The 11,964-nt window shown below is 44.9% G+C and overlaps 1 protein-coding gene across 1 annotated transcript; it reads right to left on the bottom strand.

Annotated features, from left to right (window-relative positions):
• Positions 1-1,184: 1,184 nt before the first annotated feature.
• Positions 1,185-10,782, bottom strand: ntmt2 (N-terminal Xaa-Pro-Lys N-methyltransferase). The gene is made up of 4 exons (XM_026322954.2): positions 10,373-10,782; positions 7,078-7,250; positions 4,582-4,834; positions 1,185-4,225 (listed from the first exon to the last, which is right to left on the bottom strand). The coding sequence occupies exons 1-4, from the start codon at positions 10,569-10,571 to the stop codon at positions 3,969-3,971; spliced, it is 882 nt and encodes a 293-aa protein (XP_026178739.1). The 5' UTR covers positions 10,572-10,782; the 3' UTR covers positions 1,185-3,968.
• Positions 10,783-11,964: the final 1,182 nt, after the last annotated feature.

The following is an 11,964-nucleotide window of genomic DNA, read 5'->3' as shown; positions in this document are numbered from 1 at the left end:
AAATACCAAACCGTTTGGATCGGAAGTGTTAAGGTTTCTTTCCCACTGGAGTCAAAGATTCACTTTTAGGATCAGCTGAAGGAGAAAATAAAGTCAGTGGGAATGGAGGAGGAAGAGAAAGAGGAGGAGGAAGGAAAGACAGAACAGAAAGAAGATGAGAGGAAAGGGAAGGAAAGAACCGTTTCATTTACCTGTTTCTCAGAAAAACACTAGAGGCCCCATTTTAATTTCATGGAGCTGAACGACCCAGCAGCACATTCCAACAAAAGAACTGTTGTTTTTGTGTTGTGTAATATAATTGGAAGACACACACACACACACACACACACACCAGCTCCAGATGGGGATGAACTCTTTGTTTTTTGTTGCTGCGAGCGACACCTCCTGCTGAGCCGTGCTCATCTTTCATTTCTCCCAGTCTGACTGGTCCTACTGTGTGTTAGGCCGAGCTTAGAGCTGTGTGCTTTAAGGATGTCATCATTTGTCACTGTCACTGCTGGATGAAATATGACATGTTCAGGGCCGGGCCTATAATAACTCAGTGTAACTAATCCCTGTCCTCTTGCTGAGGGGAGCTGAGGGGGGGAAGCCTTGGAAACATGCTGGGAGAGTTAAAGGCCTGGATGGGCAGCCACAGACAGAGCAGCCCAAAAATCACCAGATCTATATTTTTTCAGTAACAGGATTTACTCTGAGAACCAGGGGAGGAAAAAGCACATTCCTTTGGTCTTTAACTGTCCCAGAGACCAGAGGGCTCTCGCTCTCTATGTCTCGTTGAAACCGTCCCCACTGCTTGCAGTTTATCTCTGTTTAGCAGCCTGAGCTGAATGACCCACGCACGGCTGCTGCTTCCTGGGGGTGTTTACTGTCGTCACATGGGGGCAAAGCCGTGGTGTTGCCACCACTTTGTGTCTGTGTCTTTACAACAAGCCCAAGGCTGGAGAGCTAAGCCCCGTTAGCAGCCCCATGAGGCTGAAGTCTTCATTGCACAGATTTGTTCTCACAGCTGCTGTGGTCCAGTGTAACGATGGCCATGCATCATACAGATGTCGTCAGAAAGTTTGTTGTATGTCAGAAAATAAGGAAGACAAAAAGACCTGGGACATTAAAGCTGAAATCATACGTCTCATTTTCAGTGTCTCACATGTCCATGTCAGTCCCATGGACCTCAAACAACAACTACATTTACATTTCTTACCATTAGCTTGTTAGCATTTTATTTTGAAACCAGTTCTTAGTGACTGTGAGATCTCAGCCCTGGATATGTATCAGAAATGTTGAATGAACATGATACCGATCGTAACGTCACTGAACGATTTAACAAGAACCAAAATGACGTGAACCAGAAGCTGTGGCCTTCACAGTCACCACGTCTCACCCCAGCTGAATTGTGGGAGAGTTTAGGCAACTCTCTCCACCCCCGTCATCATCAGACACCAAACGATGGAAAAGCTTTTGGAAGATGCTGCTCATCCCTCGAGTTCAGAGACTTGGAGCATCAGTGAAGGTTTGGCCTTTGATTTGTTCCTGTCACAGACAAGTTCAGCTCATCTTCCATCTCCCAGGACAGACAGGCAGATAATTCGATCATAAAAACATCCATCATCTACTCCTGACACATCCAGGGTCGCAGGGGTCTGGAGCCAATCCCAGCTGACCCCGGGTGAGAGGCGGGGTCCACCCTGGACAGGTCACCTGTCTATCACGGGGCCGACATCACCAAAACATGTTTATGACATTAAAACATCACATTAGTTTGCTTGGCAGCTTATTGATGAACCTGTGAGCTAATGTGTATTTTATACAGTACACAGTACATCATTATACACAGTACACACTAAGTTATTTACCTTTGCACAGGCTCTGAATTGGTGCCAATAGTCGTGGCCGTTGAAGAAACAACCACTTCCTTGTTTCTGCTACTTTCAGCTAATGATGTGCGTCAGATCACATGTGCACGTTTTCAGTGCTGTTGGTCTGTGATTCTCAGCAACAGACCGGTTTAGTGCATGAGAGCTCATCTTTAGTGTTTTTGGACAATTAAAGGTGCAGAAATGTGCTGTGATGAAGAGACAGATGACAGTCACATGACTTACACAGGAAATGCAATTGGTTCCATGCTGGTACAGTAACAGACCGATGCATCTGCACAAGCCTGTAAGACAAAAGGCTCTAACGTGATCATTTGTGCCGCCCTGTTCACGACCCAATCAAGACTAAAAGAAACGTCCAGTGTGTGGATTTCAAACCAACCAGACAAAATACTTTGCTCGTAAGCAACATCTGCCACTCGAGGAGCCTGTTAACACATATTTTGACATGTTCCGTCTACAGTTGAAGCCCTGGCTTCGAGCTGAACTCTTCCTGCACTGCTCTTTATGTTAAGGTGATCACACTTGCCCTGGTTGCTACATTCCCAAAGCTCTTCTTCCTCGTCTCCGCGAGCTGTCCGACGTTTGCTCGGCCTGGACTCGGGCCCAAAGCTCTGCTCTGCTGACATGACTGGACAAATTAGTGTAACTCCTGCTAATATATTCAAACTGCTGCCAAGCGGCTGCAGAGGACATTGAGCAGTATTAGAAATGATAGCTTTGACTGTCAGCGACGCTAACCACTCCTGAAAAGGTGACAGCACATTTGGCTGCTATTTGCTGGGGCAGAGAAAAAATACCTACAAGTTTAACTTTGGGGAATTTTGATCTTTAATTCATACGGGATGTGGAAAATGTGTTTGGTCTACTCCCATCTCAAAGAGTCATTCTGACGAGAGAAACATGCCGTGGAGATCATCTCACGCCATCTCGCCTTCAGCACTCCGACGATTCTGTCCTTTGTCAGTGCCAGTCTGCTCGCTGACAAACTACCCCTTCATGAGGAACAACTCCACAGCTCCCGTCGAGCGCTTACGCACGCAACTGCTGAATATTTGAGGCGACTCCTGGATGTGTTTTGTGCAGACGACATCTGACAGGCCTGAAATGAAGCCAGGGCAGATATGAAAGCAGGCACTGTCTGTCAAAACCAGGAAGTAATCAACCCCCCCATCCACCCAGGGGCCCAGCTGAAAGTCATTAGGCCAAAACAATGTGCTGCTTCTACTGTTAGCCTGAAAAAATAATAATGGTAATAATGCTTAGGAGAATTACCATAACAATTTGAGAGGATCTCAATTATCTCATGTGTTTTGAGGCTTCAGCTTGGTGTGGACCAGCTGTAGGAATATTTAGGGAAAATTGGTCAGTATTTATGTTCCAGCCTTGATTATAATCACTAACAATGATTACCCATCTCTAATCCTATTACTGTTTGTTTAGAGCATGGGATGAAAAACATTATGAGAAAAATCATCAAACTACATCCATATGCTGTCAGAGTTTGGTGTTTTATATTCAAACAAGCCACCGCAGCTCAGTCGAAACTAATTTACAGGTGCGCTAAAATGTGCTGACACTGAAGTAACATGAGTCGACTCCATTTAAACACAGCACAGAACAAATCTGTAAAAGTGACACATCTATTAACCTGCAACAATAAAAGCAAAATATAAAACAAATGTTGATAAAGACCAAATATTTACACCTGAGCAGTTTATCCGACGTGCGATACGAAGCGACAGTAACTGTATGCCATGCTGACAGGTGACGGTGCTGTCTACATGTGTCTGTAACACACCTTCACTCAGGTGAGATCAGATCAGCTGTCTGCAGAGGGAGCAGTGTTCACTGGGCGAGCTTGTTTTAATACTGAAGTGGTATTTTACCTAACGCTGAAACAAACAGAACCAGAGAACGGTATTCTTTGTGTCTTTAACTATCTAACTGAGAAAAAACAGCCTCGCTCTGGTCTGTAACTGGCCGTCCAGTCATGTGACCTTTCCTTTCAGGTGTGAATGTAAAAACCTCAGACGTCATTATCCAACACGTCGGTCTAATATATAAAACCACTTCACTACACTACTGCACAAACTTCTATTTCATAGCAATCATCCACACAGGCATGATGATCTCAGGGAAGCCCTGCTGCTTCTCGACAGCCAGGACCTCCAGGCCGGCCTTGGCAATGATGCACTTCATGATGTCCAGGTGGCGGCTGATGCTGCTGTCGATGGGGTCCAGCTTGCAGCCCTGCCGCGCCATATTGTCCTTTATTATAATGACACCGTTCGGACGCAGGCTCTTCTTACAGCGAATCAGGAAGTTCATCAGGTCCTTGTCTGTTAGGTGACCTGAAGGGAATACAGACAATCACACCCAGGACACTGGTCACTGCAGGGACTTCTGTTTCCAGTAGTTTTTTACTGGTGCACAGAAGCTGCTCTGGTAGGAGTCAGCAGCACTTGACGTAAAAACATGTCATGTACCAGGTCCTCAAGATCCACTGTCCTGCCCCTGCAGCTTCTGATTGGCTGAACACACCTGATCCAGGTAGTCAGCAGTGGACTAGGGCAGGGATAGTTGGAAACAGTGACCCTCGAGGACCAGAGTTTGACACCCCTGACCTACAACACCCAGTGATCAGGACATGCAGATATATCTTAGCATTTCTTCCCCGTCCCCCCATCGTAGAGCCCCTGGTACTTACATGCAACCCACTGCATCCAGATGACGTCGTATTTGTTCTTTGGGGGCGTGAAGTCCTGCAGGTTGTAGCAGTAGTAGGTCTCAACGCGGTCGGCGTCGTCGCCCAGGTATTTCTCGTGGGCGTGCAGAAGGAAGTGCTCCATCATGTCTGCCATCTCCATTTTCTCAAACACAGGAAGGAGGACGCCTTTGGTGACGCGGCCGATCCCGGAGCCACAGTCCAGGGCACAGTGTGTACCAGCCTTACCAGGACCCTGTGGGTGGAGAAGAACAACCAATCCAGCCTGGTTTCTTAAAGAGGGTTATAAAGTTAGATACTGACACTGAAGATTATCTTTGGTAAAAAACAAAAAAACATACATATAAACATCTGAGGCAAAACCCTGAATTTATTTAACAGAAAATAAAATGTATGTTGGAGTCTCAGTTTCCCTGCAGCATGTTATTACCATATCTATAAGTCATGGAGGGGGCTGCACTTTACTCTCTGCGTTGCCAGATGTCAGCACAAACAGGGAGACCCCAGTTCCTCAGGGCAACGAAGCTATGAACTTCACCACAGGAGCACAGAAAGTCACCTCACTTGAATCACACCAGTTTTTCTTCCGTTTCATTTGGTATTCTGACCTCACTCCAACCCCTCTGCACCAGGGGCCCCGCTGTGTGATTGTATGAAAGATGGGGCCCCGAGGAGCTGTGTGCTTGTTACAGAAGGCTTCCTGGTTTCTGTGAATTATTGCCACATTGCTCTGTGCGTATGTAGCTCAGTTTAATCTGCTCGTATTCTAAATCTTTTCCCCTGCACTTATTTTTAACGGAGATGTCAGGTTTAAACAGGAGCTGTTCACGGCCAGGAGGAGGCTGTGGAGGAGCATGACGTGTAGCTGAGCACACGCTTGTAGAAGAGGAGGTGGAAGACAGTCTCTTCTCATTCATAAATCAGGGAGATAAACGTGCACCAACTTTAATCAAACAGAAACGACAAGCAGACCTCACTTTACAGAGACACGTGCCAAACAAGTGTCAGGTGCTGGGACATTCATGTCTGTGTGAGGATCAATTAAAGGGAAGATTGATCTTTTAACTTTACTGCAATACAAGATGCATGTTCAGCACAAGCGCAGTGGTAGCTGATAACAAGTACTGCATCTCTCTCAGTGCAATAATTGTCATATTTCTGTGATAATCTAGTTGTAGGTCCAACGTGTGATACTGTAGGTGATTTATAAAATGAGATGACTGGATGATTTTAACATGTTACTGCTGCAGCTTTTAGTCAAAATGGTGTAGAGCTGATTTATTGAACTGTAGATTTGTCGTTTGTCCTGTTTATCCTGAAAAGTGTCTGTTGACTAAGTGATTAACTATTTAAGTCACTCACATTTGTGGATCATTACCCTTTGATTTCTCTCTATTCTCTTTAGGACCAGTCAGTGATTAAATGATGAAGTGAATAACTGATAGTTTCAGCTTTAATCCTGCTGTAACATGGTCAAAGCTCCATTCAGGGAATAGAAATCTGACATGTAACACACTGGCTGCACTGTCTTGTATCAGCCTGTGGTGTTGGACACTGTATCACACATGAGCTGTGTTAAATCAGGGCTTGTTGTGTTTACATTAGCACTAGTGGAAATTTAGCCGCTTAGCCATCTGTAGCGCCTTTAAAGCATCCAACCATAGCAGTTTATAATTAGCTCCTGTAAAACTGATCCTCCAGAACCATTCCCCTGAATTAACACTTGGACTCTCCCAACATATAAAAAAAACCCTCCAGTCCACTGACATCAACACAAAATGATCCATGTGTGCACAAAGAAAAATGATTAGAGGTTATAAAACACAGAAAATACATCACCTAATGTTGTACAGAGCCAGGGGTGGAACCTAAGTACTCACGTATTTAAGTACAAAATTGAGGTACTTATACTTTATTTGAGTATTTATATTTTCTGCAGTGTTATACTTCTACTACGTTCCCTTTGATTGGCAGATATAGTACTTTGTACTACACTCCATGTGTCCAGAGTAAATATTGTACTTCTGCACTATGTGTCTGACAGCTGCAGGTACTTTTTTATCCCCTTCCTGTCCCGTGAAAACTTCAAATTTATGAGATGCACTGCTGCAGATGAAGTTACCCACAGTTTATAAAGTACTTCAAACTGGTTAAATCATCATCAAGCTACAACAGCTGGAATACTCATCAGATATGACAGTAAAACACCGACAGGGACTAGTTTACTGCACAATGAGTACTTTTACTTCGATAAGTACATTTTACTGATAATACTTAGGATTTGAATGCAGGACTTCTACTTGTAGTGGAGTATTTTCACAGTGTGGTACTGTTACTATTACTGAAGTAAATGATCCATGTTCTTCCTCCATATTTCCACATTGCAGTGAAACTGAGAATATCTGATCCCAGTGAGTCCTGACAGTGTGACCAGAGAAGGCCTCAGCTTCTCAGATGTGACACTATAGTGGGACTCACCACAAACCTCTTCAGAAACTGCCGGGAAGCCTCCAGATCGACGTTGGATATCTCAACATAATCTCCCATCATGCCCTCTTCTGAGGCGGGGACGTCCTCGTAGAACTGCTGAGCTCTGTAGTAGAACTGTTTCTCTCCGTTGATGTACTCACAGGTGACCGGGAACAGCTTCACTGTGACGGACAGACACCAGTAAAGGCAGCATTATTCAGTGTTGGACACACACACAGGGACCAGTCAAGACCAGTCGAATCCCTGAGCAGGATTTAAGATTCAAGTCCAAATAGGCCTGAGCATAAGTCAGTCTTTAGTCGTCACACTGCTCTGTTACTGAAATCTCCCAGATCAGACCGGATCACTCCATACCCTCATTATCTACACGCATGATCCTGGAGCTGGTCCCAGCTGACACTGGGTGAGAGACAGGGTGCTCTTTATTCACCTCCAGTGTGTGTTATCCTTTGGAGTCTCACCAGTAATGAGTACAAATGTAAGATTTGACCTGAGGGTGGCACACAAGGGCAATTACAGGTAATTAAAGTCCAGGGGGTCAAGGGTCGTCCTCTGGGGAGTCAATTTTAGAACAACTGCCCCTGGTCTGATGGTGGCACTGCCAAAAACACAGAGCACAAAGATCGACAGTAAACACTCACAAACCACAGTAGGTCGTTACCATCACACAATAAGAGCGAAACAACAGTAGGTGATGTTAATGTACAGCTGGATTAAGGTTTACAGGTTGTAGGAACAGGGGACGGTGCAAACACCATGAAAGGGGAGAGACCACTGGTCCCACTCTCATGGGAAATGTAAAATGATAATTCTATTACCAGACTATAAATAAGGACGCACTCTGCTCAGCTGTTACAGAACATTATGTTAGACAACACACCCCTCGATGCAAATCCCCTGCTGTGCATTCACAGGTTTAGGTTTCAACTTAGCGGTAAGAGGTTACTATTCACTAAACTAACAACCAGAAAGCTTGGAAAGAGAACCACAGCACTCTTCCTCTGTAATCCAGAATCAGTTCCACACTGTGATATTAAGCTGCGTCTGTTCCAGCTCAGACTATCTCGGCCTGTCACTACCCACGTTCTGCTGAGTTGCAGTAAGTCCTGCAGAATGAACGCAACATTTCCACAGGCTTACATGACACGTTCCTGGCGTAGGGGGCTGGAGTGCCGGGGAGGTTGGGGGTCATGGGGGAATGTGTGTCCGCTTGTCAAGGGATCTCCAGTGGCAGAATTCATGACACCAGAGTGAAACGTTAAGCTGGGGGATCCGTTCCAGCCAGACTCCCTCCTCCATCCTAGAAACATCAGGAAGAGGCAGAGAGCCAGGAAAGGAGCTGAATCACTCACCACCTGGAAGTCCCACTAAAAACAAGGTGTGGAAGCAGACAAACGACGCCCTGGCTCTCCAGGCAAACGCCACTTAGTTAGGATCCGTCGAAGGACTTTGTCAGGGCGTCAGGTTCGATTGGAGCAGCGTCATGTCGTGTGGACGGGTAAGTATAGAAACGTCGAGTGAGGGGATACAGTGCGAAGGCACACGCCTGCCAAACACGTGTCGATCCAGCGCCAACATGTCCACCTACCTCTCCCCTTCAGAGTCATTAGAAGCTGACCTTTGACCTTTATTACCGGTTTACTCCTTTTGCTTGTCAAAGAAAAGATAAATATTGAATCCAGTCCATTTAAAGCTGTCATGGCTGTCATGTATAGCACTGGCTGACATGAGTTAATGCCTTCCTGCTTGGCGTGCCATCCCATTAATGGGCCTATGAAGTCTTAGAGCCAGAATGGCCAGCAGGACAGCATCTCCTGTTTCTGCAGCTTATGGTCTCATGACCGAGACAAGTGCAAAACCCGGAGAGGAATCTTTTGACTCGAGCTTAAGACCCTCAACAACGAAGAGTACGGTCACAATGCGCTTGTTAGAGCTTGTTATAGGCCTGTTAATTCACTGAGAACCAAAACACATGGAAGATGCAGGCTCAGCTTACTTGTTATTAAACCTCTGAAATTATTTAGAGTGCTACCAACAAATTTCATTCTGCCCCGTGCACCCAGCACACTGCGACTGCTCACATGATGCATATTTTAGTAAGAACCAGTAAAACCAGCACCGGCAGTTCAAACATGGTGTTCAGGCCAAGCCCACTCGTGGTTTTTACAATAAAGATTTGTTTTTATTATTCATTATGGAAAAATACTGGGGTTTCCTGTTCATACATTCAACACTTTATAAAATACTTTTATTTGCTGTGTAAGAGTGAGGCTGTGAGGCTGTGTTTTATTGGTTATTGATTACAGTTTTTATCAGCTCAAAGAAAAAATGGTATTTCATTCTGTGCTTTAAAGTGGTGAGGTGTTCAGATTTGACTGTGCTGCCCAGTGAAACATGTCTGAGGTTTCCAGTGAGACCAAAGACATATTTTGTTATGGCAGCTACTAGAACACAGGCTGGTAGGTCGGACTAGTTCTTTGTGGTGTTGTGCATCAGTGTAAGTTTTCTTTTCTACACCAGAGCAGGTTATTATGAACCGTTCTGACCAGCGTTTCTATGGCAGTTTGAAAATGTAGGACCTTAACTGCACTTTACTTCAGACACTTGTGGCTGCACCTGCTTTTTCATACATAAGACCCTTTTTACAAAGCTCCAATATCTTCATATATATTCTCAAATGAACATTTGAAGCGATTCTATGTGTTTGACCTTGAATCGGAGGCAGACTGCAGACTTGCATAACACACTTGTAATTGAAAATAGTAATAATTGCAGGTCAGACCAAACTTCAGGCATCGGTAGTTTGCATCACTGTGTCCTACTTTAACACTGAATACTGTGAATACTTTCCATTAGTGCTAATCATTTTCCAAACGTGGACGCAGGTCAAAGGACTTTCCTGCCTTTCATTTCTCTACAGTATGAAAACGACCAGCAAACGTCGAGTCTGCTTTTATTTAAAATCAGTGCAGACTCCACATCAAGATTCACCTGCAGGACGTCATAAAGAATATATGACTTCAGCTGTTGGGGTGCAGGTTGAAAGAATCTATGATTTTCATGAATGAAGGCCAGTGGCTGTCTTAAAGGGACACAATATGAAGTAAATATTTTAAAAACTGCAGGTTTCAGATAATAGTCAGCTGCAGTGTAAATTAATTTGCTGCAAAACCACCAGCATGCTTGTTCAGCTGTGCCCTTTCCTTATTGGAGTCAAAGGTCAGGAAAAGACAGTAAATCTCGGCCTTTGGGCTGCGTGAGGTCTGAGTGGGGCTCTTCTTACCCAGAGGAATCTTCTCCACCAGGTACAGGTAGCTGGCAAAGAACTCGCTCCTCAGCGTGTGGTGCAGGTGGAAGGACATGCTGTGGCGGCACATGGTGTCATCCGTCTGTTTCCAGCGATCCCTGAACGCCTGGTGAGCACCCTTGTGCTCTAAGTTGGGTGACGTGCGTCCACTGTCATGTTTAAGTGAAATCTCCATTTTGGCCGTAATGTGGCACCTTCAGAGCGATGCTGTTACTCAGCTGGCGTTTGACTGAGCGACGGTAGAGGAGAGTAGCGCTGTGACTGACGCTGCCTGTTTGGGACACTGTTTCTCCAGCTGCTGCTATATCTGTCTGACCGAGTGTTAAACACGTCTCTGCAAGTGACCAGCACAGATCTTTTACACTGGGCAGCGCCCAGGACGTCCCGCCAGATTTACAGGTCACTGCTGGGGCTCTGACTTCGGAGGAGTGAGGGACGGGGGAGATACCTCCTGTCTGAAGACCTTTAGGACAAACAGCCACACACAGAGGCAGCAAATACCAGCAGCACATGAGCGTACATGCATCTGACCTTAAGCCATTTCTGCCAGATCTATAAGGTGGAGCCAAAATTAGCATCTTCTTATGTTTCCCCATAAGACTCCACAGATCTTCAGACAGCAGAACCTTATCCCCTCATCTGCAGACCCAAACACTACTTTTGATTTGTGGAGAATGCAGCCCTTTATCTAACTGTAAAGTGAAACACCCAAACAGTAAAAATCAAGTTGAAAGTAAAATGCTTTCAGTGAAATGAAACACCCTGTGTGCTGCTGAACCCCAGATTGAACCACCTCCGTATTAATAAAAGTTGAAAGGTAATCTTTCAAGGAAACAGTAAAACTCTTTTATTGACTCTGTTTCAGGGTGTCGGATGAGAAGACTGACGCCTCTCTCCATAGTGTACAGATGTAGACCTGACTAGCCTAGCTTAGCATAGAGCGTGGAACACAGTGTGATTCAATTTAAAGTGGAAAAATACAGTCATAGTATTTAACTTCCTCCCAAAACCAAAAACTGATATGTTTACATTTCTGTTTGTGTAACAAACAAGGTGCATGCCGGTAAAGGTCCAACCAGACTTTCCCCTTTTAGAAAACTTCCTTGTTGAGATACATGTTCCTTCATTAGCATGAACACACACTTTAAGGTTCTGCTGCCATTAAAATATCACTAGGGACTAAATGTGGATTATATAGTCCCCAACAAATGCCACCGCAAGTAAAGTAGAAATTCCTCAAAACTGTGCTTTTAATTACAATAAATGTACTCAGTGCCTTTCTATCACTGTGCAGCACTTCCCCTTATCATTCAGTTAGTTATATTTGTGACCCCTAACACAAATAATACTCTCATCGTGTGTCACAGGCTAAATTTAGAGAGGTGACATCAGCTGTCGTGTAGGTGTAAAAAGGCTGATGCAGAGACAGCCAAATGGAGTGTAGGTTTACCAGGTGCCACCCACCTCCACTGGTCCATGCATGGGTCAGATGTTTGTTTCTCACTTTAAATACCTAGATACAAAGCGTGTTCATATGGGGAGTTGATCATGTTAAGTCATTTTTCATG

Source organism: Mastacembelus armatus, chromosome 4 (genome assembly GCF_900324485.2).
Source record: "Mastacembelus armatus chromosome 4, fMasArm1.2, whole genome shotgun sequence".
Taxonomy (NCBI): domain Eukaryota; kingdom Metazoa; phylum Chordata; class Actinopteri; order Synbranchiformes; family Mastacembelidae; genus Mastacembelus; species Mastacembelus armatus.
The sequence above is the reverse complement of the archived record's forward strand: the minus strand, read 5'-3'. Positions and strand labels throughout refer to the sequence as shown.